The sequence below is a fragment of the Cynocephalus volans genome, chromosome 2 (genome assembly GCF_027409185.1).
Source record: "Cynocephalus volans isolate mCynVol1 chromosome 2, mCynVol1.pri, whole genome shotgun sequence".
In the NCBI taxonomy this organism is placed as follows: Eukaryota; Metazoa; Chordata; class Mammalia; order Dermoptera; family Cynocephalidae; genus Cynocephalus; species Cynocephalus volans.
Genome location: NC_084461.1, coordinates 132127743 through 132155704, shown reverse-complemented (window position 1 = coordinate 132155704; position 27962 = coordinate 132127743). Strand labels below are relative to the sequence as shown.

The window sequence follows — 27962 nt, the reverse complement described above, 5'->3', positions numbered from 1 at the left end:
AGGGGTGGTCCAACTGGCCCAGAGCCCAGAATTTGGTTTAGTGGTTGTGGGAGAAGACCTTCTCACCCTGGGGGCTGTTGGCAGCCATCTTTGACCATGAGAGGAATGATGAAACTGGAAATTGCACAGTGCTCTATGCATGGACTTTTAAGTCATGAGAACAAATAAAAACTTTTTATTGCTTAAGCCAATTTGAGTTCAGTTTTCTACTGCTTCATCTAAAAGCCTTCTTACTGATGTGTCAGTTTCATAATTTCTATAAAAACCAATGAGTGCATGCTACTTGTAAAGACTCCGTCTCTTTCACTGCCATTACCATCACCCCGGCGTAGTAAAAACAGCCTCAGAGCCAGTTGGGACTTCCACTAACGGGAAGGGTATTTTGCCCTAAGCTGAACTCAATTAATTTTGAGAAGTTCTGGATTTGAGCTATTGTATGAACTCACCAGGAGACCTGGACAAGTTATTTCCTCACTTTAGGCTTTTATCTCCATCTCGAAAAAGAGAAGGAAGTTAGCTGGATAAACTCTGCGGACTGTTCCTCTTAGAAAAGCCACGATATTAGCATCACTTGGCAGTGTTATTTTCTCTGGGCACCCAGGCCCCTTCCCTGAAACCTGATTTAGCAAGTCTGGGTGGGACTTGGGTACCTGCATCTTTATCAAGCTCCCCTCCACTTTTCCAGGAGATTTGGATGTGGTGGTTGGTCCATCGACCATACTGGGTGTCTAGGGTTCAGTTCCTTTGTTCTCTTCTTTTACAGAAAGAACAGATCCAAAAGGAGTGAAAAGGACTTTTATTTACTTTTCTAAAATGACTGATCTTTAAAGGTTTGGAGAAAAAGCAAAGCAAAGCATAATTCTCTCCTTTGAAGCTAGTGAGAGGAGAAAGTACTGGCTTAACCTCTGAAGAACTCATCTCAACACCTTTACTTCCTTTCCTGTCGGGGTGAATGTTTGGGTGCGAGATATAACTGTTCTCCACCCTCTGGGAACTTGTCTTCTTTGTAAGACAGATCCATTGTATTACTCCTCAGCCCTTGCGTAAGAAACAGAATAGTCAGTTCCTCCAGGTGCCAAGGAAAAGCTTCCTGCTTCTGATAGCCTGGCATGTTTCCCTTTTCCCATTGGTTGCCAGGAAGCTCAGAGCTATACTGCCAGCTCTGTTGGGGTAAACATCTCTTCCTTGGGTCCTACCACAGCCATCTCCCCAATAGGCAGAGTCGTTGAGAAGCTTGAAATTGGTGTCTAGTAAGTTCTGAACTAGGTACCTCAAATAAAGCAAGCCCACGGTAAATAGGAGCTATTATCATTGCTTGGGTTTTCTGATATTCCCTTCTATTTTACTTGTCACTATCTAGTTGTAAATGTTTTATTGTAGTTTGCATCAAAAGGTTGTCCATTTTGGGAGCAGGTGGTGAAAAACAGTAAAGAAATTAGACTCAGAGTTCTCTGCCTTATATTCCCTCCCACAGTCTTCTCAGTTCCTAGTTAGAAAACAAAGTCAGAAGCAGGTTGAGAAGATGGATTTTAATTTCTTAAAAAAATAAATAAATAAAACAAATACACTGGCTTGAATTTCCTTTCTTTTTCTTATTTTCCCCTTAAAAGAAGAAGCAACAACTGAGAGGATCCTCAAGGTATTCAGGCAGACAGACAGTGGGCCACATGGACCCACACAAGAGGGAAAAGATGCTTGACATATGAGGGGTCACAAAGGCTCAGGGGCGAGCAGGGCTTCTTCAGTCCTGGGCTGCTGTGGGGTGTGACTCATCTTCAATGGGGATAGAAGTTCCCGGGCTCTCCCTGGAGCCCTCACAGTTCAGTCTTGACCTTGTGCATCAAGTCCTTTTGGTCAATCTTGTCCAGGTCCTGGTACCAGCGGTTGTAGGCCAGCAAGGCCACGTTCTTGGCAGCCACGGCCATCACCTCCACAGAGCTGGCTGCCCACTCCAGGGCATTGAGGTAGAAGAGTTGGTCATGGAGCGCGAACCTTGGGAGAGTGGTGCGTGAGCCGTAGAGGGGGTGGGCCTGCCACTCAGCCGTCTGGACTGAGTAATAGGAACGGAAGAGGGTCTTCAGCTGGGTCCGAAAGAGGGGCTTGGGGGACTGGACTCGCCAAACAGCTGCCTCCTGGGGCTGCTTCCGCCGGAAGTTAGCTGAGATGTTGACAGGACAGATGTTGTCCAGCGTGTAGAAGAAGCCGGGGAAGTCTGTGGTAAGGATGTTGGCGAAGGGGAAAAGTTTAGGGTCAGGGAAACCGAAGTAGGAAGAGTTGAGGTAGCCGTGGACCAAGGAGACGACAGTGGGCTGGAAAGACCCCTGGATGTCATTAATGGGTGGGCTGAAGCCTTCAAAAGTGAAGTTGCTGCTGCTGTTGTCCAGGTGCAAGGGGGTGGCGATGACCACAATGTCATAGGAGTCAGCGCCGTTACCCACCTCATTCTCATACCCCACCTGGTACAGAGCTTTGCCTTCTGGAAGGAGAGAGAAGACAGCACAAAAGTGAACTTACTCATAGGCTTCTACCCACTGATCTCCCATCTGGGGCCCAGCACTGAGGGTACAACGGGACCCTGGCACCAAGGGTGCAGCTGGGCTGTCTAGATGGCAGGTCCTGGGCTCTCCATGGTGGTGCAGCCATAGGTTGAGCACTGGACTGGGAGTCAGGAGACCCAAGTCCTGCTCTGGTTCTGCCACTGACTAGCTGCAGGAGCTTGGGCAAGGCTGTCTCTCAAAGTCCTCATAGGTCAGCTGAATGAAGCTAGACTGATGGAAGACTCAGCTTTCAGGCTCAGACTTTTGAATTGGGACAACAGCACCCTCTAGTGTCACGCGGCAGGGCTGGGGCTTCCCATTGCTCTTCCCATTACTCCCCAGCAGATGAGACCAGAGCTGAGGCACAGAGGAGGCAGAAGTGTGGGCTGGCTGGGACAGTGCTGCCTCCTTCTCTGCTCACTCACCTGTACTGTGCAAGGTCACAGAGGTCACTGTGGCATGGATCATGTTGGCCTTGGTGAGCTTCAGCAGACCGGAACAAACCAGCTTGTTGCCCCCTTCCACAGACCACAGGCTGCCTTGGGCCCCAGCTAGCGACATGGCTCCTGAGCAAAGCAGGAAGGGTGGCTGGTGGGTTCTCAGATCCACTGGGAAGTGGTGCTGGACACTCCAGCACTATTCTACCTGAGCCCCCCCAACCAGGGCAAGACTCCTCCCCGCCATGGGCACATGGACACAACAACCATACAAAGAAATACAACAAAGGTCATAGTGCAACAAAGTGACAACATTGTGCAGCAGTGTTGTGAGAAAGAGCCAGGCTCCAAAAGACCACAAATTGCATGACTCTGTTTCTATAGAATGCCCAGAATGGGTAAATCCACAGAATAGAAAGTAGATTTGTGGTTGTCTAGGGCTGGAAGATGGGGGGTGTTGGGGAGGTGATGGCTAAAGGGTATGGGGCTTCTTTTTGTGGTGATCAAAATGTTCTAAAATTGATTGTGGTGATGGGTACACAACTCTGTGAATACACTAAAAAACACCAAATTGTACACTTTAAATGGGTGAACTGTATGATATGTGAATTATACCTCAATACAAAAGTGCTATGAAGGAAACACACAAAACACTGGAAGAGTGAGCAGAAAAGCCACACTGAAGGGAAATTGAGGCAGGATTTGAAGGCTGGGAAGGAGCCATCAGTATCAAGAGCCAGAGGAACAGTATCCTGAGCACATGGGAGATGCCTGTTAATACAAACCTTTTCATTCATTTATTCAACAAAAACATATTGAGTGCCTGGTATGGCCCAGGTACCGTTCTAAATATCTTGGCTTCATCACTAACAAAAGAGACGAAGATTCCTACCTTTGTGAAGCTTACATTCTCCGCTCTTGTGGCCTGTGCTGGAGGCTGGTGGGCTATCCACATGGCCACCCACCTAGTAATGAGTGGGGAAGATCAGATGCTCTAAGAGACTAACACCCAGGGGCTCAGAGGCCTCAATGGGGCAGTTCTTGAAACCAAAGAGTGGACAGCAAAGTACCATCTCAACTCTAACATTTACGCACATAAAAGGGATTATTAGGCAATCAGGCGTAGTAGAATCGTACTGGACCTGTGAGCTAACCTTGCTTTCACTGTCTATGAAGGGAGGTGAGTATGATCTCCTGTCAACTCAGAGGACCACACCCAGAATCAAACAAGGATGGCAGCAACAAAGCGCTTATGCAAGTGTAATGGGCCAGATAAACGTGAGGTTACTACGGGCACCCCAGCCCATTCTGGGCACTGTGGGCAGGGGCGGGGCAGGAGGGTGCCGAGGGCTGGATGCTCACCAGCAAATGCGGGCATTGCAGCTGACTGGCCGTAGCTAGCCCGCAGGACAGCAGAGACGACATCGTCGATAAAACGCTGTGTGACGCCCACCTGGAGCAAGGACTCAGCCACAGACCGTTGGGTCATGTTGATGAAGGTAGACTCTCCTAGCGAGTAGAGCAGCTCCTCCACGCCTGAGAAGGCATAGCCGTGGGCCTGGTACTTATAGATCCTAGGAGACACACAAGGCTGGAGTCCTTGTGCAGAAAGGCTTTTTGGCTGACCACCTGCTACAGGGTCCTGTACCTGAGGCCCACCATGGACCTACTCCCTCCTCTACATATGGAGGGGTGGGAGAGGAGGCTGGTTATGTTCCCCTTGGCCTGTTCTCTGGCTGCAGTGGGCCTATCCCACCTAGAGGACAGCGTGGAGGTAAGGGAAAACACTCCAGAATGCCACTAGACCTGGTTTCACATCATGGCTCTGCTCAACAACAATTAGGTCACCTCTCTGGGCCACTCCCTGCCTGAAGCCATAGTTCACAGCCCTTTTTCATCCCGCTGGGACTGTCAGGTAGTGGGCCTCAGCTCACCCCCACTGCCACATCCCCTTCTCCAACAGTTTCAGCTCTGTTCTGGCTTCTAGGACCATGTTGGCCCTGATGGCAGCAGCTTCAGCCAATACTGTCACCTTCTCTGCTAGTGCAGCCTGTCCTCTCCTTTGGACCAATCTTACAGGGCTCCCACTCACTCACGAGCCCACATCTTGTCCCTTGACCACTAACCCAATCTCGGGGACTGGCATAGACTGGAACTGAGTGGATTTCTGAATTGGTTGGCCTTTGCAATGTTGCCCATTCTGGGGCAACTAGAACTGACAGGGAGAAGTCATCTCCCACAAAATGGAGAAGTCAACATTGTCAGTTTGAATAAAACTGATAAGGGAGGAAAATTTAAGAAAGAAGAAAGAGGGGTAAGGACCTAACTTTGGGGGACATCTGGAGAATATATAAAAGTGCCATAAAAAGCATAGTTACAGAAGTGGGAAAGGCAAGAAGTGCCAGGAACCAGGGAAGGAGGACCCAGGGCCATGCTCAAGTGTGTGACACTGAAGAGGAGACAATGATGGGGCTGAAGGAGCAGCCCCTGCACCCGGGGCTGGAAGCAGGGAGAGCCTTCAGGGGGGACTTTAGGGAAAGGTGGAGTGGCTGCTTGGTGAGTGAGGGGCAGAGTGAGGATAGACTACTTGTCCTCCACATCTGCAGGTGATGGGAGGGTGCTGGGGCTCAAGGAGGGGACAAGTGGTGAAGAAAGGTATTCGTTCTAGCTGGAAAAACTGGAGGACAGTGAAGTTTGCAAACGGGCAGCCCACAGGCTGTGTCCGGCCTGCAGACTTTTTCATTTGGCTTACGAGATGAATAGACTGCAAACACTAAAAAGCTGGGAAAGTTCACAGGTAACTGGATTTTCAGTTTCTTCTGAACAACTGGCAGATCTGGCCACATGAGGTTGGCATTCCCACACGGCCGGCTGCAGTTGGTGGTCGTGGGGTGCTGGCTGCCTCCTTCAGCGAGGGCCTTGCTCTGCAGCTCACCCACTCCCCACTGCCCCTGTTCTCTTCCACCAAGCTGCTTCACTGATTCCCATCCCAGTTTGGCCCTTGTAGGTGACTGAGTTTGCAACCCAGGCTTTTGTAAGTTTAGCAGAGGGAAAGATAATGAATGCTAGCGTGACAACACTGGAGAGACCATCCCTGCACAAAACAAGGCCATTCCTCAGCCAGGGCTTGTTCTGAACTGCACTGAATTGTGTTGGGCTGATGCATCTAGCAAGTCACTTCTTCTTTTCCACAATTTAGTCAGGTTCACTCCTTCCACGTTCTCCTCCCTCCCCGCTGGAATGCCCTGCCCACTGCTCACTCAGCCTACCTCATGAACTTTTCCATGACCTCCTCCACCCACATCTGCAGTCTCAGGAAGCTGATGCCGTAGTGCCACCAGAGGCGGAAGAGGTTCAGCAGGTACCAGTCGGTCTCCTCCAGCATGAAATGCTCCCCGCCGAAGATGGCACTCCTGCCTACCACCTCACGCCGGTGCCTCAGCCCTGCGGAGAGGAGGAGAAGCCCCTCAGGTCCCTTTCCAAGGGCCCCCCAGGAGACCTGGCAGTGCCTTAAGCTTAAACTCACGGCCTTCCTGATGCAAATGGGCTGGCTCCATTAAAGGAAATGTGAACACTATGGTTTGTTCATTTGTGCTGCTTGTTTATAAACAGTAAACGAATGTACTAGGAAAATGTTTGGCCTTCCTAGTCAATAAAAAAATGAAAATAAAAATAAGCTATCATTTTACATTTTTTTTCCCCCAAGTGGATCCACTCAGCCACGTATGAGGGAAATTCAGATGTCATCCCAGAATGTCCAGGGGCGGACAGCCACAGGGCGGACAGGCACAAGATCCCATGGAAATAATCATAGCTCCATACAGCCACCCAGCACTCTAAAACTTACAGAGCAGTGGACTCATAAACACATGGAGAGCTATGATTCACTCCTTCCCCCACCCCCACGTACTATATACACTGTTCTTCACCTTAACAACATATAGTATCTGGGAGATTGTTCTATATCTGGGCATAAAGGATGTCCTCATTCTGGCTGCTGAACTGCCTACTGTGTCTTTATACAATAATTTATTTACCCCCAGCTCCCAACTGGTGGGCAGATAGGATACTTTCAAGCTTGTGCTATTACAAACAACGCTGTAATGAATAGCCTCATATGTACGCCACTTTGCATACCTGCCAGACCACCTGCATGATCACCTCTGAGAAGCAGAATTTCTGCATTAAAACAGTATGTGTAGGGCTGGCCCCGTGGCTCACTTGGGAGAGTGCGGCACTGGTAGCGCCAAGGCCACGGGTTCAGATCCTATATAGGGATGGCCGGGTCGCTCACTGGCTGGGAGTGGTGCAGACCACACCGTGCTGAAGGTTGCGATCCCCTTACTGGTCAGAAAAAGGAAAAAAAACCCAAAAACAAAACAGTATGTGTATTTGTGGCTTTGACAGATGCTGCTGGGTTTGAATCCCAGCTCTCTCACTTATTAGCTTCATGGCTTTAGCTGAGGTATACACATTTTCTGAGCCTCAGTTTCCTTAGGAGGAGATCTAACTTCCATCTTGCAGGCTGGTAGGGAGGATCTGAGGTAATGCCTACATGCCACCTAAAATGATGCCAGGTACCTGGCAAGCACTAGCATGTGGAAGCTGATATGATCATGATTACGAAGAGGCAGCATATTGAAAGGGAAAGAAACTGGCCTGGGAGTCAAACCTGAGTTCTAATCCTGGCTCTGCAACTAATTCACTGTGTGACCTCAGGCAAGTTTCTTCCCCTCTCTGGTCTCAGTTGCTCCATCTGTAAAATGAGGAGATTGGGCTATATGACCTTCTGACTTCGGTGGTCTGGGAAGCGCTTGATGGTTGCCGCCAGCCCAGAGCACTGGGCACTGGTGCCCCCCGACTGCACACTCACCCAGCAACTTGACGAAGTCCTGCATGTGCAGGCTCAGGGAGTGGAAGGAGGCGGCCCCGCTCTCGTAGTGCTGCTTGTTCACTGAGATGGTGGCCAGGCGGCCGCCCACAGTCCCTTTCTCATACACGTCGATCTGCACCCGTGGTCCAAAGTGCTGCTGGAGGAAATGGGCTACCGCAGAGCCCCCGATCCCAGCCCCAACCACCGCTGTCAGCAGGCCCAGGAAGCAGGGAGGAGAGAGACAGAGAACGGGAGTGAGAGATCGCAGATCACACCTTTGCATTCTCCTGTGCTACAAGCACTGGCATTTCATAGGCTTTTAACATTTCAAAGAGGAAATCTGCAGACTTAGTTTTCAGTAGAGCTATTAATAACGAGCAAAGGTCAACCTGAAAACTGCCACCTCCTATAAAGAAAAAAACACTTTAGAAGCAAAAGAGCCGGAAAGAATCTCAAAATTCAGGATGATCATTTAAAGAGAATAAATTTAGTTTTATACAAAACTTACTACATTGTCCTTATTTTTCTAATTTTACTATGAATTGTTAAAAAGTGGTTACTGGGCAGTTCTGCTTGGTGGATCACTGTATGGAAACCACTCCTTAATCCAGGGGTTGGCAAACTACGGCCTGCAGGCCAAATCCAGGCAGATGCCTGTTTTTGCAAACCAAGTTTTACTGGAACAGAGCCACATCCTTTCTTTTACTTATTGTTTGTGACTGCTTTTATGCTGGGCAGAGTTGAGTAGCTGCAAGAGACTATATGGCCCACAAAGCCTAAAATACTACCCCTTACAAAAAAAAATTTGCCAACCCCTTGTCCAGTCCAACCTACCACCTGACACTGAAATCATTTCTGTGTTTCCAAAGACTGGAATGCACCCCATAACAGGTTGCTCATTATTTTATAGGGTACTCTATTCCAGTTTGGACTCTTGTTACAAAGTTTCAGCTTGTTGAGGTCTTTTCTGGGTTTTATCATCTATCTTTACTACACACCCTGCTGTCTTGGCCATCAGTATACTCATCCAAGTCACTGATAAGAATCTTTCACTGGACAGGGCTGGGAGGTGCCACTAGGAACCACTGTCTAGACAGATACTAGTCACTAAATTGTGCTGTGAGAGAGCAGTAAACCAGCTATAAGCCAATGAACTGGACTACCACCCTACCCACAATTTTTGCCCAGTGTATCTGAAACACTGCTTTCCTCTCAACTGACAGTCCAGTAACCCTAGCCAAAAAGAAAATGAGAGAAATCAGGTGTAATGTGTTCTTACTAGACTCATGTTGAACCCAAAGACCATCAGCTCCTCTCAAGAAGTGACAGGCAATCCTCAGACAATACAAAGTTCCTTATGATCGGACCTGCATTTACTTATCCCACTCCTGGCCCTACCCTTGCAACAGTCCCGTTTCCTGTCTAGACTTCTTTTATTGTGAGCACATGCCTTTGTTCTCTTTCAGGCCTGGGCCTGAGCCTGAGCTGCTCCCTTTGTCAGGAGTGCTCTGTCACCCTGTGCCTCACTGACTTCTACAGTCCTCGTCACTTGTATCTTGGCTTGCCTGACTCACCTGGCATGAGTCATGTGTCCCTCCTGCATATTTCTGCAGCACAGTCTGCTTACCCTGGCTAATTCCTTGCCAGCCTGTATTCAAATGATGTGTTTAAGGACTTACAGTGAGCAAGGTCACTATGTCCCCAGATCCTGGCAGGTAGGAGAGTTCATGAAGTGTTTGTTGCGTGTCGAAAGAATAAACCGCTTCCTCTTGCTCAGCATTTACAAAGCCACTTCCAAGGATACCCTTAACTTTTTTTTTAAAACCACTGTGCTCCCTTCCCTTTCATTGGAAAACAGTCCCAAGTTACTCATTCTTCCAGAGAAACTGATTGCAAGGCCTAGAAGCTGCCCCACGGGCTATGGGGAAGCAGAAGACATCACCTCGCTGGGAATCTGCTCATTTAATACACCTGACACCCACACTCTGCTCTATGGTAAGATGTGTTGGGATGCAAGATGAATCATACAGCGCTCTGTCACCCAGGAGCCCAGGCAGGGAGGGGGCAGAATTAACTATGACAACATATGATGAAGTGCAGCAACAAGGTTCCAGGGAGTCCTGAGGAGGAAGCAATGAATTCTGTCTGAGGGTGTGGGGACACAGGCTTCACACAGAAGATACCATTTGATCGGGACCCTGGAGGACAATAAGTTTTGCTGGTGAGAGGAAACTCATGCTCCGCAGAGAGAATGGTTTGAGCAGGGCAGCATGCAGAACTACATAGGTGGATTTAAAGGATCCTGAGGCCACGCCGAGGTGTTCAGATTTGATCCTGCAGGAGTCCAAGGATTAAGCTGTCCTAACAGGAAGCTCCTCATTTTTGTGGTGAGTAGAGTCCAAACCCCCAAGGGCAGACAGAGGCTCCTGTTAGAGTGCTGAGGAAAATCAGGAAAGCTAAAGGGCAACTTGGAGCTGCCAAGTGTCCTGCCCTGGATGACTCTGGGGTGAGATGGGCAGGGCCAGCTGGAACGAGGCAGCAAGCTCTGCATTGCAGAGCAGTTCTGCTGGGAGGAGGCCCCACCTTTCCCCAATGGCCAGTGGAAAATGTCCTGCCCAAGAAAAAGGGAGTGCCCTACACCCCTGGACACTGCCTGCTAACTTCCCTATCCTTCAAAGCCTGGTTCAAAACCCACCTTCTCCATGAGGCCTTCTCTGGCCACTCTAGCCCTCAGGGTTTTCCTCTGAAAACCCTACACTCTCAGTCCCAAACTGATATCTGGCATGCCTCAGTCTGTCTTAACCATTTGTGGCCTGGCCTATGGTTTTGTAACCCAAGAAGCCTTAGCAATGTACTGACCCCAACGAATCTGTGGTGCTCCTATGGCATGCCCCAAGGTGCTCCTGCCAACTGGGGTGGAGCAGGGACTCTTCCCTTTCACACCCGAAGCCCATCTTTGTCTGTGGGAATTTTACATGTGAGGGACTTGAAGATCTTGAGTCAGGTAGAGTTAAAATGACAAGAGGAAAAATAAAAAAAGTAACTAAACAAATACAGAACTCTAGTCAATGATATGCATGAAGTATTTAGTGAAGTGTCCTGATGTATGCAATTTATTTTGAAATGCCTCCAAAGTAAGATGAATCCATTGATGGCTAGAAGAATGTTTGATAGGTATATGGTAAAGCAAGTATAGCAGCAGTTCATGGCAGAATCTAGGTTGTGGGTATACAGATGGTCACTGTAAACCTCAACTTTGTCGTCTGAAAGTTTTCAAAATAAAATATTGGGAAAATCACACAAATAAAAAAATAAAATGACTGCTTGTAAAAGTTCCCCACTCTGTCATTCAATAAATCTGTCTCCCGAAGACTGTTCTATCGTCCTGAGGTTTTGGCTTAGGTATTACTTCCAGGAGCTCTCCCAGAGCCGGCAAAGACTGGGGTGAAGTGCCCGTCTTCTGTATGCACGGGCTTCCTTGTATTGTGAGGTCTCTCCCCCAAGCAGGAACTAGCTCGCTATGCCTGCTACACAGACGGCCCTCAATAAACCTTTGTGAATGCCATCACCGAGCCCCTGTCGTCCGTCATCCGAGCGCTAAGCAAGCAGCCAGTTCCACGGCAGATGCTCAGTAACCCTGGGCCGTCTGGTGAGATGAACGGCCAGTCCTGCCCAGGCCTCTTTCCCGTCTCGGTGGCCCTCTTCACGTGCCCATGCCACCCCTTCCATCAGCACTTTCCCTACTGCGGTCCCCTTTCTAGTCCAGTCCCATTCCCTCGCCTTTCTTCCCCCAGCTCCTCTCCCGAGGTCCCCTCCCTCGCCCAGCTGCCCTCCCCTACCCCCACCCAGCCGCTAAATGCGGAGAACCCTCTTCCCGCCCAGCCCCCCAGCTCAGCACCCCACCGCGTCCTTCCCGCACCGATTTTGCCGGGCGGGGCGTCTCCGCCTGCAGCGGCGGCGGCGAGGAGCGCGGTCAGCGCGGCGAGGAGCGGGGCCGCGCGGGCCATGGCGGGCGGCGACCGGGGCAGCACGCAGAGACTCCTGCCTCTTCCCGCCCCGCCCCGGCGCGCCACTGGCCGTTCCGCCTTCAGCCTCGCTGGTCGCAGGCTCTCATTGGCCCAGCAGCCGTCCCTTTCCAGCACGGGGCGCTCATTAGCGCCATCTCTCTCGGGGCAGGCCCTATCATTGGCAGCCTCTCCGTCCCGCCTCCTGGCTGCAGGTTCCTCACTGACTGGCTCGTCCCTACCCTGAAAGTGAGCGCGTCTCGGCGATCGGTGGAAGAGACAGAAGGGAATCTTTGAAAAACCCCGGGTCAAGTCCAACCTGTGAGAGTTACCGGCTCTGTAATGTACCTTCTCTGTGTCTCAGTCAGTTTCCTCTTCTATGAAACAGACCGAACAGTCCTGCTCCACCTTTTTAGGTCGTTGTGACCATCACGTCAGATAAGGGAGGTGAAACCGTTGGGCAGTGCCTGCAAGTGCTGGAACTTGCTGACCAAGCGTGCGGCCAGGGTGGCTATGCTTATGTTGAAACAAGTCCATATACTTCCAATACTGCTGTTACTTACGTGAGCTTGCAGTTTTATATTCAGTTAATATATTTGCCTTCTACTTCTAAAAAACAAAAGGGAAGGGTTTTATCCACTCACTTTTCAGAAAGGAGAAAAGGTAAGAAGGAAGGGGATGAGCTCCCATTTTCATCCTCTAAGAAAACAAGAGCAGCTCAGTGTGGCTAGCTGACCACGCTGTGAAGGACAAATTTCCTCTAGAAGAAAATAAAGTTAAGGATGAGATTCGGTGTAAATAAGGAAAATCCATATTTATTGAGTGAAACTATGGCAAAGAAACGAAACGGAAAGGATTCAGAGATTGGTAAAAGAGCTCATAGATATGGATCTAAATCAGCCTTGTTAGTCTTAATAGAACCAAACTGGATTATAAGTAATGTGATAAACAAACACACATTTCTTATAATCTTTTCTTATTTTTTTATTTTTTTATTTTTCTTAAAGATGACCGGTAAGGGGATCTTAACCCTTGACTTGGTGTTGTCACCCAGTGAGCTCCCTATATGGGATCCGAACCTGTGGCCTTGGTGTTATCAGCACCACACTCTCCCGAGTGAGCCACAGGCCGGCCCTGCGTTTCTTATAATCTTAAAAAAAAATCTTTTTGGCAATGTTTGTGTCAGAATGCAAAACCTTTTAAGTTCATTTCCAAAAACTCAAGACGTTCCCTTAAGTTTTTTTTTTAAAACAAGCATTCATTGATCACTATGCCATGTTTTCCTATGAGCTGACTTATTCTGATTCTTGCAGTTTTTGTAGGGTAAATCATATTAAGTTTAAAATCGATCTTCTTGACTCACTTTGCTAATAATTTTAGGGTCTTTAAATCTTGAATCTAGACCTGTGTCTTCTTTTAGGAAGTTCTTCCAACCTTAGTAGCCCATTGACAATGTATGAACTCATCAAAGTTGTAAGAGAAGCTCAAAAGAGCCGATAAGAGGAAAGGCAAGGAGGAACAATTCTGGTGGCACAGAGGTGCAAAACAACTAGCAAGACTGAGGCTGGGTGACTATATGTATCAGTTATCTATTGCTGTGTAACAAACCTCTCCAAAACTTAGTGGCTTAAAGTAATAATCATCTATTTTGTCCACAAGTCTGCACTTTGGGCAGGGCCAGTGAGATCAGCTCATCTGTTCCACATGGTGTCATTCGAGGCTGCCCCACTGTTGGTGGGAGGATCCACCTTCAAGATGGCTCGCTGGCTGGCAAAATGGTGCTGGCTCAGCTGAAAATTCAGCCTGGGCCTTCAGTTCCACTCCACAGGCTACTTCAGCTTGCTCTTAGCATGATGGTTAAGTTCTAAAGGTAAGCATCCGAAGACAGGAAGTGGGGCTGACAGGCTTTTTAGCGCGTGGGTCCAGAAACTGGCAGTGTCATTTCCACTGAATTCTATTGGTCAAATAATCACAAAGCTCCAGGGAGATTCAAGGAGAATGGACATAGGCCCTATCCCTCAATATAAGTGACAAGGAATTCTGAAGCCATGTTTTAAAACCACCAGTGAACTTGAGAGCATGTACAAAGTCTGAGTGAATAGGAATAAAAATATACTTATCAACTAACACTGGGAATCTGGCAAACAATGGATTACAGAGTTGGGCGTACAGATGGGACTAGAATGATGAACACGCAAGGCCAAATCCCAGAAAAGGCTGGTTCCAAAGAGGGCCATTCAGCCAGGAGACTGGATATATGGAAGCCTTCTGAGAAGCAGAGGTAAAGATAAGGCCAGATAATCAGAAGGTGGGAAGGACAAGTAGAAGCTGAAAGTCACAAGGCCACATGTCAGTGATCTGGTTAGGAGGATGGTCAGGAGTCCAGCATTACCAGGGCAGCAGTCAAAGCACATAACTAGAATCAAAAAATAAACACAAGAAAATAAGGCAATGCCAGAGAGGAAGGCAGAAACAGGAATCAGATATAGGCAAGTCAAAGAAGTAGAAAAACAGACAAGACTTTAACACTGAGGAGGGGTTTGGAAAGCTTATACTGTATGTCTGTGCTGCTGTGAGATCTCAAGGTACCTCCCCTAAGCATCAACAAGGTGAGTCAGCAGTAAATGAAGAGACCAAACACATCAATATAGAACATGCATTAGGCAGATAAAGACTCTAAACAATTGAACTGCAGTTATTTTGATTCAGGCTTTATTAAAATTGTTTCTGAATATTACATTTCATCCTTAAGTTTTCCTTATTTGATTTTGCTTTAGTGTTTTAAGAGCCTTTCTTCAGTTATCAAATCCTTTGCCTTGAAGGTGAGCACCAAATAACTTTTATCAATATCAAACTCACTAATCCCTTTATGGCAGTAAGAAAAGTCAGTAAAAGATTTATATGATACAAGTACTACAACACCAAGATCACCCTTCAAGTAAACCAAAGCTTCCTTACATCTATCATCTGCAAGCCAATGTCTTTTCACTTTACCATCAAGATGGGAAGTAAGAGCACCGGCACAATTTTCTTGCTCTTTCAGTCTAAAAATGTGGGTTTCTTGTGGTATGGTTAATAAAATACAAGCAACTGGATGGAAAATAAGTCACCATGAAAGATTAGCTTACAAACTTTTTATAATCATTACTTAACCAGACTTCCCCTTTATAGGCAGCTATAAAAACAAGAAAAACAATGTGCATAATAAAAAAAAAAGAAAACGATAAAAAATATCTGGGGGCCTACTGTAGCAGGCAATTTACACATTTCATACTCACTATATTGTGAGATAATTATTATAACCATTTTACAACTAAGAAAACAGGCTCAGAAGGGTGAAATGACTGATGCCCAAAGTCATATAGGTGACTGACCTGGGATTTATGCTCTAGTCTATGCCTACCAAGCCTATGCTCCATTATGCTGATCTGGCTCCCTAAAGCCCTTCAACTTGAGATTTTTACATTATAGCTTCATCTTCTAATTCTAAATTCACTTTTAAAGTTTGCAAAACTACTCAGTAATAAGAGAACCTAAAATTATTTTCAATCTACTTGCAAAAACAGGAGGTGGAATGAAGTATTAGAAAACTTCAGATAATCAGAACATTCCATACCTACAATCATGGTTAATTCTAATTCACTGGTAATGATATCTAGTAATCCAAAAATACATGCGTAATTCTAATTTGCTCATTTTCTTATTTTCACCATCTGCCAATCTCATAGTAATGAAGGCAAGAAAGGACAAATTCCTATTGTGAAATTTGAGTGCTTATTAAATTTACAGTGTGTACTTAATGGAATGCCAAAAGAGGTCTGGTTTCAGTCTTACCACCAGTCTCTTGATTGCATTTTAAAAATGTATATTTATTTGCTTTTTTAAGTTTCTAAATCTGATGGAGATGGTAGGGCCCACAGGGGTTGGCTTTATTGATACATCTCTGTTTAGCATCTTAGATAATCTATAATGTCTCAGTCTAACTTTCACTACCCCACTGAACAGGGTCATAGAGTGCCAGTGGAAGTGAATTTATCTTGTGGGTAAATAACTTAAAACTAAACCTATATAATCTGTACATCCAACACCTAACTGCCAGCTAGGGACATATCTGCATATTCATTAATCTTAAATGACTGAAGTTAATATGTAGTGTTCCTTATTCAAGTTCTCACTGAAATTTAATCACTACTTTATAGAAATTTTTTTCTTTTGGGTCCAGTTCTAAAAAGACTAGATTTTCACACTTCAGGAGAAGCAGAAAGGGTAAAACTAGATCATTAAGGCTTCTTCTAACATTAAGATATCCAGAATTCACATCCTTTCTAAAGTCTGACTGGTGTGTCATTCATTTATTAAGTCATTTACTGGACAAATCTTTTACAGAACACCAGCTATAAGCAAGACTGGGAAAAAAAACAAAAAAACAACACATAGGTCCATTAACTCTAGGACGTTAATACATAAAAGAAGAGCTAGATGTTTATACAAAAGTGACCTAAGGCAGACACAAAAACTAGAAAATAAAGCTTGTCAATATAAGAGGTAGTGATTTGTGAGACCCGATAAAAGAAAAAAAAAAAAAATTCAAAATAACTAAATGAAATGAGAAATTATGAAAGTTTTGTCCTCATCACCTCCCCCCAAAACCTAATAAAGTGTCGCAGGACAAATTTGACAAAGGGGCAGAGAAGTCAGTGCTGGTAGAATGAGAAGTTGTAAGTAAATTACCTATAGAGACCTGTTTGGATCATTTAGCTGCTGCCTCAGTTTGTGTGAAATGATTATATACCTAAGGAGGCCGAAAATAATTTGAAGATATCTCAGAGCAAAGAAAGTGCAAGGTATCTTGGCCATCCTTACTTTAAAAGGACCTGGGTATCTTGATGCTCTTGCCTTTCAAGTCCTGCCTGGGCCTTTTAGCCCTTGCAAATGGGAATCAGAAAGGGATAGGTTAGGTAGAATGATGTGAGCATAGGCCTACCCAGCAGGGCCTGCAAGGACAAAAGATGGCTAAAACAGAAAATAAAACAAAAAGGGGAAGTCCTAAGGATCCATGTCTATCAAAATCAATCCCAATGATCTAAATTTATACAACTATAAAGCTTTATCATCTAAGTACCCAAATGCTGAACCAATTCTTACTGCTTCCTTTTTTCCACAAAATACAAGATAATATACAATTCTGTGAAGGTTATTCCTATTATAGGGACCATGAGAAAGGAACATTTAGTTGAAAATACATAGTTAAAGGAATTTTGGATTCCAAGTCATCAGACTACAAATTTAAAAATAATTGTTGTAAACATATTCTGATAAAGGCCATAGGAACACTTGTCACATTGTTCAAATGTCCAATGGCAAGACTTCTGATAAGACCAAACAGGTCACATTAAATTAATAAAATACCTTAGAAATAAAGCCAATATGACTAAATCCAAAACAGATCACATGAAGTACCTCATGTACAATACAAACCTAGTTTAATAAATAAAGGAAACAACACGGTGACTGCACTCTGAGAGAACATCCAGTTCCTGATGGCCTGTTCATAGTCTTTTCTGAGACTCCACTGCCACTTCCACCTGGGCAAGTCTAATGGTGCGGCCATGAAGTTTGTAGCCATCTTGCCTTACTAATGCCACGGTACCAGGCTGTACCTCAACACCAGCTGGCACATGACACATGAGTTCATGCTCATGAGGGTCATATTTGTCACCGATTGGTGTTGTCTTCTCAAGGCCATGCTTGGCAAACACACTTTTCAGCTTTGCTTCTAAAAGTGATAGCCCTTGGAAGACCTTCTCCAGAGTAAGCTTCTGGTCCCCAGGCTCTGTTTCTTCAGAAATGTACTCTGTAGTCTTCTCCAAAATGTCTGCCACCTCCACCAAGTCCTTACAGAAACTCTGGATACCTACAGAGAAACCAGACACTTTTATTGTTTGTGAAGAAATCACTTTGCCCTTTGGGGTTGAGTCTGAGGAAGGCCCAGATAGGTGGTTAGTATACTGGGTATCCCAGAAAGTGGAAACGTTGCAACAAAGGACTCAGGGTTCATCATTAATTACCATCCCAACCCAACTGACAAGTCAGTGTCTCTCTCAGAAGGCATATATGACTAGGAACCCTACTTGGAAATGGAGATGGTTAGAACCCAAGAACTAGGTAAGACCATATACAATAGGTTCAAAAACTTATGCTTTTAAAACAACGGTTTTTATGTTTCTTATATTTTTGTTGCTATTCATACCTTTAGTATTGAGTTATGTACATTTTGAAAGTTCCTACTTGTCTCAGTTGTGCTGAGACACACATTCTCAACAGGGAGAAGTATTAATATTTCATGGGGGGGAGAGATTTAAAAAAAGTCGACAACACAATGCTAAAGGGTGTCAAGAATGGTTTATTCCTAAAGCGTGGCTAAATAGGAACAGAAAAGTAAGACATATCCATAGATGAGGTGAGTTTCCAATTGCCTGCTATGTAGTTGCTGCAAATGGGCCACAAAACTTTGTCTAATCTTTTTAGAGTTATATGAAGTGTTATAAAAGTAAACTCAACTGTTGAGAAATCCTACATTACTCCCAATTCTGCAACTTAATAAGAGAGATGACAAAGGAGAGATTTCCTAGACTTGTCTGGATGGCATGAAAAGACTGAGAGGTAGAAATTCTACCTTTAGGGCTGGCCCGTGGCTCACTCGGGAGAGTGTGGTGCTGATAACACCAAGCCAAGGGTTGAGATCCCCTTACCGGTCATCTTTAAAAAAAAAGAGAAATTCTACCTTTAACTTCTGGGTGATAGAGATCTACTAGAGCTTCTTAAGTAAAACAAGTAGAAACATGATTCAAATTAGCTGAATGACAGCATACATAATGGATTTGGGGTACTATGGCATGACAGATGGAGTGGGAAGGAAAGAAAAAATGGGAGATCCAACTGAAGTAATCTAGTTATGACATGGTCTGGTTTAGAAGAGAAGGCAATGGAAAGAGTGAAACCAAGAGACATTTCCAGGGACCAGCCTTGGTGTGATCAAAGTTCCACAAGATATCTCCTCCCACCCATTAGGGATGAGAGCCATAAAATGTTAATGGCTGTTAACAGATTAGTTGTGAAAGTAGAAGAGATTAGTCAAACACTTGAAAAGTACTCTGATAAGAATTCCACACAAGAGTAAAGAATGTCTGATAATCATCAGTCAGGAACATCAAAGGCATCAAAGGCTATTCAAAGGAAGACAATACAGTACTCTAATAAAGTTTTGAAAGCAGTAAGCTTCTGGGCCAATTTGTACACTAGCAGGGTACAAAAAGAACTAACTTCTAGTCAGTAAAGTTGTGTAAATTTGGGTAAACAGAAGCCAAGGTTCTCCTGTCTGTATAGTGAGAGGTTCAGTCTCTAAGCTAATTATCTGGTAACTTTAATATATGGTTGGTGACTACATAATCTCTTAGAAAAGAAAAACGGGTCTTTGTGACCTGTTTAAGAGAAGGTGGATTACTGGGACAAAACTATCCCTAGAAGGTCAGATAGTCACCAGGCCGTATCCCCTTACAAGCATTCTACTTTTCTTCTACTTCCATGCTCACCCAACAATCTCCAATTTTCTAAGTATTTCTGGCTGCTAGGAGGAAATGACCTAAGTAGATTACTATGTGGCATCTTTGGCTACACAAATTTTGTTCCATAAATTAATAAATCAGACTATCAAATTCCTTTGAGTTTAGTTAATATGAGGGGACTTCAAAAAGTTTGTGGAAAAATGGAATTAAAAGACAAAAATAAAAAATATAAACTTTAATTATTAACATAAGCTCCATCAAGTTCAAGACACTTTTGTAAGTGATGATACCAGCCATTTAGTCCATCCTTAAAGAACTGAGGGTCCTGGGAATTTAACCATGTTAATACAGTCTTTTTTACATTATTAACTAAAGAAAAATGGGTGTCCTTTTAAGATTTTTTTTAAGATTAGGAAACAAAAAGGTCAGAAGAAGCCAAATCAGGACTGTAAGGGGGATTTCTCTTTGAAATTCTTGAAAAATTCCCCTTGTTTTATGAGAGAAATGAGCTGGAGGACTCTCTGGTGAAGTCTTCCCAGGTGTTTTTCTGCTAAAGCTTTGGCTAACTTTCTCAAAACACTTTCATAATAAGCAGATGCTCTCATTCTTTGGCCCTCTAGAAAGTCAACAGGCAAAATGCTTGGAGCATCCCAAAAATCTGTTGCCATGACCTTTGCTCTTGACCAGTCTGCTTTTGCTTTGACCTGACCACTTCCACCTCTTGATAGCCATTGCTTTGATTGTGCTTTGTTTTCAGGATCATAATAGTAAAGCCACATTTCATCTTCTGTTACAATTCTTCAAAGAAATGCTTCAAAGATCTTGATCTCACTTGTTAAATTTCCATTGAAAGCTCTGCTCTTGACTGCAACTGATCCGGGTGCAACAATTTTGGCACCCACTGAACCTAGAAAAAGTTTGCTCGACTGTAATTTTTTTCAGTTAATCTTGTGTAAGCTGAACCAATTGAGCTGTCTATGGTGTTAGATACTGTTTCTGCTGTCAATTGTCAGTCTTGAATTATGGCACAAACAAGATTAATTTTTTTCCTTGCAAATTGATGTGGATGGTCTGCCACTGCAGGCTTCATCTTCAACATCGTCTCATCCCTTCTTAAAACGAGTTATCTGTTTGTAAACTGCTGATTTCTTTGGGGCATTATCCTCATAAGCTTTTTATGAAGCATCAATGATTTCACCATTTTCCCACCAAACTTCACCATAAATTTGATGTTTGTTCTTACTTCAATTTTAGCAGAATTCGGGTTGCTCTAACAGTGGCTCTTTTCAAACAGATGTGTTATCCCTTTTAGTGCCTCAAACTAGATCCTGTTCAGACAATTTATAACGTAGTTAGAGTTTATTTTGGCGGAAAAAAAAATTGAAATCCATGCATAGTTTTTTCATAATATGCATTTTCCATGAAATTTTTGAAGACTCCTCATATATGTTTGCTCCCAGGTATTTTATTACTTCTTGAGTAAACTGATATAAGTTAGTCCTTAACTCAAAGCTTGGCTTCTGGTAAAGCCTTCCCATCCCACCCCACTCAAGCAGGAGGTACAGCAGGAAGTCTTCCCATGTTATCATAACTGGTCTATTTGCTACAGATATTCCCAGTAAGCTCAAAGGTCAGAAATTTTTTTTCTGTAAAAGGCCATACAGTAACATCCAAGGGCCCCTCAAGCTCTTTCATTCTATGTGTAGTGATAGGTAATACAATGCCCCATACGAACTGTAGGTACAGCAAGTAATCATAGCCCTTTAGCCTTGCATCCCTGTTAGTCAACTAACACTTTCACAAACACCTTTGGAACAAGATATGGTGTGTTTAGAGAAAAATTTCTGAAAGACTTTGAAATGAACCAAAAAGATTATTCAATGTCTTCTATGAAAAACAGATGAGGTCTATCACATCTGATTATTATCTGATTCTGTGGTCTGAGGTTTGTCTTCAAGCTATGCCATTTTATAACTCAGCAAGCTGTAGAATACTGATAGTAATGCAGAAGAATCTTGTCCACAGTAGTGAAAATTGTTGAGTGGAGATACTTGATTATTTCTCTATGGATATAAACCAATTTTACTTCCATTTAGCAAATTTCAGCATTCCTGATTGCTTATGTGTCTGCTTTTTTTGGTTCTCCTCTGAATATCTTAAAGATTCACTTTTCAATTATAAGCTAAACAGAATTGTTAGTATAAGCACTGGAATGTTGACTGTAGCAATAGTAATTGTATATGCTTGGAAAATACAATAAACAAAGATTTGATCAAAATAAAGGCCAGCATTATTTTAGCAAATGGTTAACTTGACACCATTCCTGAAAAGTTGCCCAGAAAGCCTACAGAGATACTAGAAGGGCAGGGGAAGGATTGTTAAGAATCCAGATGTGCTTTTATTATGCTTAGTTTGCAGAACTGCTAGTAAATATTCTTAAACTGAAAAGACATTTTTATTGTGAACAAATCTCTCACCAAATATCTTGGCGTCTTCCACACATCTCTGGGTTCGCCTCCTTATGTTTTCACAATCAGCTACAGCTCTCTGGTATCTCACCTGAATATCAAAAGCAAAGTCAAAAGGATGAGGAAACAAATGCTTACTGGTAGAAAAAAGTTTTTGCTTACTTTATAAATTCCACCCTTATGATAGGTTTTTATAAAACAAACTAGGTGTTGTAGAATTCTTAGATCAGCTAGTCCAGTTCTCCAGCCAAAGCAGGAACCAATTCTTTAGCAGCCCTGAGAGGCAGTCATTTATTTAGCCGGCTAGTTTGAACATTTAACCGTTTGCATGCTCATCATTTTGTGAAAAAACTTTCTTTTTCACATTCAGCCAACACTGCCAACCTCCAACTTTCCTTCATTGAATTAAACACTAGGACAACTGAGAGTAAGTTTTAAAAGGCAGTTATTTCAGCTCCTTTAGTCCTTTTCTCTTTCTTCTTACAATTCCTGGTTCCTTCAACTGTTCTCATAAGACATGCTTTCCAGCCTCCTTACCATTCTGGGAGGTTTTGCTTTGGAATTACTCGGGTTTATCTATCGCCCTCAAAGTGTGTCTGTCAACACAGGACTGGGTCCAGTATGCCAGATGTGGTCTGATCAAAAGAGTACAATAGTCAATGTCTGTTTCATGCCAGGCACGGTACCTCCTTTAAACTGCCAAAACATCGGATATCTAAGTGCTGTGACACAACAGGGAAATGAAAAGAAGTGACTAACCTTAGCCAGCAGTGTTTTTGAACTATTGCAGATTTTTTTACCTAGTATACCTAAAAAGAAAGTGGAGGAGAGGTGAGGAGTAAAGAGCCAATTAGAGGGAACTTCATTTTAAAAATTAACAAAAAAAACTATTTGGATATGTAAACCAGAGAGAGAATGTGAGGAACAGATAATAATATAAAATCTACTCACTGTTAAATCCTGGACTTCCTTCTCCAGCTTAACAGCTTTTAGCTTTAAGGCTCGTTCGGCAAGAGAGGGCCCAAGCTCATCAGGAGGGTCCTCAGAACTGCAGTCCTCACCGGCAGTTCTCTGGGTGGCAGTGCTAAATGGATGCAGCCATCCCCTAAAGTAGGAGAGAGACGGCGCATAATGTAGAAATAAAAAGCCAAAACTGCAACAGTTTACAGAGACCAGAAAGTTTTCCAGACTGAATTTCTTTTTTTTGTTTTTGGGCATCTGGCCAGTACAGGGATCGAACCCTGGACCTTGGTGTTATCAGCACCACACTCTAACCAACTCAGCTAATTGGCCAGACCACCAGATTGAATCTCTAGACAAAGCGCTTTCAGTCACAGTAACAAAAGAACATTTATGAAGTCCTTACTAAGTACAAGACACTGTTTTACCTGAATCATCTTCTCATCTCACAATATGTGAGTTAAGTGCTATTGTTATGATGCTGAAGGTTAAGGCTTAATGACTTGCTCAAGATCACACAGCTAGTTTTCTGTTGAGCCAAGATACTGAGCACCACCAGACAGAAATAGTCAGAAGTAGATACACAAAAGGCAGCAAAGAGGAAACCAAGTGCTAATACTCAGACAGAGGGGCAATATCTGAAGTGGGAATTCAAAAACACAAAGTCATACAGTTCTGGTTCAGCCCTTCATCTTACAGATAGGGAAAATTAAGTTCAGTAAAGGGACCCTATCAGACTGGAGTTAGGCTTAGAATTGTAAGCCTTCCTGACCACAAGCTGTTAAAGATTTTAGGAAACAGATCTGTGCTGAGAAAGAGAAATACTGTTGGGAATGCATCCATATGTAAAATCAAGTCAATTAAATATTTATAAAACACTATACATGGGTACTTCAAAAAGTTTGTGGAAAAATAGAATTAAAAGATAATATGAATCTTTCCAGAAACTTTTTGAAGTACCCTCATATGCTATGGCCTGGGGACTATGAACAGGTGGATAAAACAGATCTGTATTCAACTAGTTATGTAATCTAGAATTTTGTATAGCTAAAATGTTTAACATTTAGCTCAGTTTACATAGAAAAAAATTTAGACTGGGGCTAGTTTACAGTAGATCTTGGACGGTGGCAGTTCTGACCCCTAGTTCAAGGAAGTTTCCATTACACCTCCTGGGTCCTTGTAATTTGATTTTAAGTAAAATTACCAAGAAAATCAATCTACAAGTACAAGAGCTCTTTAAAACATATAGTTAATTTATATGAACTGGCATATATTGGAGCGTGGTCACTGAGGTGACAACTGAGCAAATGAGTTTGCTGTAAGAAGGGAAGAGCATTCTGGCAGAGGGGAGTTTAAAGATGCGGGTAAGAGAACTTTCATCTCCCAGACTTCTAGTAGACCTGTGAAAAGAATCTGAGGCACTGATAAAATATCAAAGAGTTTATTTGAGCCAGTATGTGTGACCAAAGACCAGGAAAAAAGTTGCCCTGTGAAGCGCTTTCCGAAGGGCCAGCAGAACTTTAGTATTTTGATAATCACAGAAAAGTGAAGAACAAAGGGGAGAAAAGACAACAGCCCTTTAATCAGCACATCAGTTTTTCAATTGGTTATACAGCATCATATGGGTTAACGATTGGTTCTTGGTTGCATCCTAGCTACAGATGTATGAGTAAGGGTCACAAGATACATTTTCAGCATTCCTAAGTTAATAGAACTTCTTCAGCTGACAGTGAATCTGCTGTTAGGTTAAAAATAGTCTTGTAACAGTTCCAGAATGTGTGGGCATGGCTGCCACCCCATTCTAGATTCCCCAAGGCTATTAAGAATTCAGCTGACCTCAATCAGAGCAAATTTCTGGTTTATCACTTTCCAGGTTGGTCTTGAATTCAATTATGATGATCTGTCATGTGACTACATATATATGGTTCCAAATTTTTGGTTCAGAAAACATGGTCACCACAGATCTGGGGCAAATTACACAAGGTGAAATACGCCCCTCCCCCCCGCCCTTTACAAAAACATATGTATCCAATTGAAAGCAAATCAAAATATTCTCAGGGTCAGTTTAGATGGAAAATGGCCAGAGCTCAGATGAAAGAGGAGAGTTGTGGCGATTCCAGTTCCTACTGTTTCAGAACTGGAATGGCGGTAACTCATCAGAAGTAACCATTTTTCTTCTAGTCATTTCCTTAAACCACCACCAAACTGCCCAAAAGACTTGAATACAAAAAAGTAAAACAAAAACCCTAAATTCAATCTCTCACCTAAGTGCTAAAGCGGGATGTTGGGTCAGGTGTGTTAAGATAATAAAGGTGACAAATAGTTACAGTTCAGAGGTCCAATCCTACCTCCTACACAGCCATTTTTATTCTCTTTACCAGGATGAAACTAGTCTATAGGAACAGTCCCAGAGAATAATTAACATCTCTCACTAAATAAAAGCGCCGACTCTAGAGCCCTGACTGGTTTGCTGCCCGAGTTCTACACTTTCCGAGTACTTAAGTTTGGAGAAGCGACTCAACTTTTCTAAACCTGTTTCTTCACTTGTTAAGCAGGAAAAACAAAACAAAAAACTATACATGGTTCTGCAGTCGGAACGATCAATAAAAGTTGCCCAAGGATAAAGGCAGATGGAAGGGCAGTTTGGGGAGACCAAGTCCAACGCCCTCCTTTTACCGACAGGCCTATGATCACACAGAGTCAGAGAAGAGAACCCAAATTTACCCGCAGACACCACAGCTGGGAGAACGGGCCAGGAGAGAGGTACAACCCCAATTCAGTCGATGCTTGGGGCTCAAAAGACTTTCCACCTTCCTCGGCCTGGGAAAAAGGCGCGGCTGTGGGCCTCAGTTTCCCCCTCTGTAAAACGGGGCCGCGAGCGCCCAGTCGTAGAGGCCGAGAGGCTTGGTGGGGTCCTCTCGCATGAGTCTGGATAACGCTCGCTCTCCAGCTCACAACCGCCCGCCAGCTTGCTCGTTCCGCATTGTCCTGACGTCCCCGACCCCCTGCCCGAAACGCTTACCAGCTATCCGACGCGGCACTCGAGGTTAGGAGGCGCTGCAACCGCCGCGGGACCGCCCACAGCGACCGCGCTGCCATATTCCTGAGCAGGGCTGACGGAAGCAGCGCACGCGCGCCTGCTGCAGGTCAAGAGACGCGCTCACTTAAAAACCACGCCTCCCGTCAGCCTTTGCGGGCGTTTTCTTCTCAGGGCTTCCGGATGTGAAAGAAGCACTTCCGGTTGTCCTGTGCACTTCGCTGTTCCCTATCCGGTCTTCCGGGCCAAAGGCAGAACTTCCGGTTCTCAGTACGTTGGGCGCATAGGGCGGGGTCCTTGTCTTAGCTAGAATATGGGTGCTAGGCGCGGGGTACGCGGCAAACGAAGCGGATCACCGCTCTGTCTTCATGGAGTTTATGTGAAGTTATAAACGATTAACAAATACAAGCGCGATAAAAGCGCGATATAAAATCAGAATATCACCAGTGTTTAAAGGTGAGGGGCATGGTACTGCGGAAGCCTAGAATACAAATGTGGCTGGGTGTGGGAAGTTATCCCAATGGGAAGTGATATGTAAATTGAGAGCAGAAGAATGAGTATAAAAAGAGGAGGAAAGTGGTTCAGGTAGGGTGAAACATCATATGCAAAGGCCCAGCGAAGAGGGAAGAGTATTGCGAGTAAGAGACTGAAATAAAGGAAAGGTGGGGGTGAGGGGTGGTAATATAATACTTGTGGTTAGGCAGTGCCAGATCTTGTATGCGATTTAAAAAATTGCAGCCTGAACCCACCTTCCCCCATCACTCTACTTGCTTTTTTCCCCCAATGCCCATATTTTCCGACAACTGTTTTTCAGTGATGTGTATTGTTCCTTTTACCTCACTAAAATATAAGCTGCATTAGGGCAGAGATATTTCTGTCTGTTCATCTTCAATGAGCAGTGCCCTAATGTAGGCGTTCAGATTTTTCTTGCTGAGTGAACTTTAGTCTTATTCTGATTGCAGTGGGAACATGGGACAAAGCCATTCTTTCTTTCTTTCTTTTCTTTTTTTTTTTGCGGCTGGCAGGTTTGAAGAATCACTTTGACTGCTGTATGGTGGAACTTGCAGGGTTTAAGAAAAGAGGTAGGGAAGACAAGACAAATTGTTTCAGTATCCCAGGCAAGAGAGGGCTGTGCTCTGTCCTGGAATCACCTAAACGAAGGGACCTTTGTAATCACCTTATCTAAAGTAGTTGTGTCCAGCATCCTTTTTGTATTTGTTTTACTTCCTTTTTGTTTGTTCCCCCAACTAGAGTGTGAACTTCATGAAGTTTCTGTCTTGTTCACAGCTGATTTGACATCTCGTATAGTAGGTGATCAATAAATTTTTGTGTGATGAATTAATGATGTTGGGTGGTGTCAGTGAAAATAGGAAGATGTGGATGAATTTCAGAGATTTAGGATGGAAAGCTGACAGGTCATGAGGATGGGGTGGTGATTGGGGTCCAGAGCACTTGGAGGTGCTGACTTAGTTATGGTAAGCCCCTAAGGTAAAAAGAAAATTTTTTTTCTTTTTAAAGGAATGGGAAGTGTTCCTTCAGCACTATGAATCTTCACCATAATATGGCTTACTTATACTGTAGCTATGTGAGTCAGATTTTCTCTCCTGCTGCTTGTCTGTGAGTTCCATGAAGACACAGCTGGAGTCTTGCATCTTTATACTCCATCCAAGGTTCAGCTTAAATATATTATAACCAACACTTAATGTTTTCTTTTGGCCTTATGAAAAGAGCATATTTTTTAGGGAGGGATTACAAACCCCCTTTTTACATGAGAAAATTGAAGCTCAGAGAGGTTAGTGAACCTGTGCAAGGTTCCCACTGAGGATCCAGTGGCACTAGAATTCTGACAGACCAAACACTTAGCAGTGCAAAGATGGAGTTTCAAGTTCCTTCAGACTTGTGGCCTGCACTGCACTTTGAAAAAACAACCAAACAAGGCATTTTAACAGCAAGAACAAGAATGGGCATCCGTGCTTTGGCCTTTTTTGGTTACATTTCTCTTAGCTGCTCAACTTAAACCAAGTGTGCTATATCCATCCATCCATTCATCTATTTATTAAGTGCTAATGCGCTTCTGAATG

General features: G+C 44.1%; 2 protein-coding genes across 2 annotated transcripts; both read right to left on the bottom strand.

Moving 5' to 3' along the window:
• Nucleotides 1-1510: 1510 nt before the first annotated feature.
• On the bottom strand, nt 1511-11854 carry PCYOX1L (prenylcysteine oxidase 1 like). The gene is made up of 6 exons (XM_063086757.1): nt 11767-11854; nt 7848-8054; nt 6244-6418; nt 4337-4548; nt 2963-3103; nt 1511-2476 (listed from the first exon to the last, which is right to left on the bottom strand). The coding sequence occupies exons 1-6, from the start codon at nt 11852-11854 to the stop codon at nt 1815-1817; spliced, it is 1485 nt and encodes a 494-aa protein (XP_062942827.1). The 3' UTR covers nt 1511-1814.
• Nucleotides 11855-14541: 2687 nt separating this feature from the next.
• Nucleotides 14542-25993, bottom strand: GRPEL2 (GrpE like 2, mitochondrial). Its single transcript, XM_063086835.1, has 4 exons — nt 25867-25993; nt 22836-22989; nt 21894-21975; nt 14542-17765 (listed from the first exon to the last, which is right to left on the bottom strand). Exons 1-4 carry the CDS (start codon nt 25941-25943, stop codon nt 17401-17403), a joined length of 678 nt encoding a protein of 225 aa, XP_062942905.1. The 5' UTR covers nt 25944-25993; the 3' UTR covers nt 14542-17400.
• Nucleotides 25994-27962: the final 1969 nt, after the last annotated feature.

What these genes read in the sequence shown, in the direction of transcription:
- PCYOX1L (XM_063086757.1), bottom strand. Translation starts at nt 11,854, where the DNA reads ATGGCCCGCGCGGCCCCGCTCCTCGCCGCGCTGACCGCGCTCCTCGCC. An exon ending in GGACTTCGTCAAGTTGCTGG is followed by an intron (nt 6,419 to 7,847) that starts GTGAGTGTGCAG and finishes TCCTCTCCGCAG; the next exon opens with GGCTGAGGCACCGGCGTGAG. An exon ending in TGCAATGCCCGCATTTGCTG is followed by an intron (nt 3,104 to 4,336) that starts GTGAGCATCCAG and finishes TGCTTTGCTCAG; the next exon opens with GAGCCATGTCGCTAGCTGGG.
- GRPEL2 (XM_063086835.1), bottom strand. Translation starts at nt 25,943, where the DNA reads ATGGCAGCGCGGTCGCTGTGGGCGGTCCCGCGGCGGTTGCAGCGCCTC. An exon ending in AGTGCCGCGTCGGATAGCTG is followed by an intron (nt 22,990 to 25,866) that starts GTAAGCGTTTCG and finishes CTCCTACTTTAG; the next exon opens with GGGATGGCTGCATCCATTTA. An exon ending in GGAAGACGCCAAGATATTTG is followed by an intron (nt 17,766 to 21,893) that starts GTGAGAGATTTG and finishes GTTTCTCTGTAG; the next exon opens with GTATCCAGAGTTTCTGTAAG.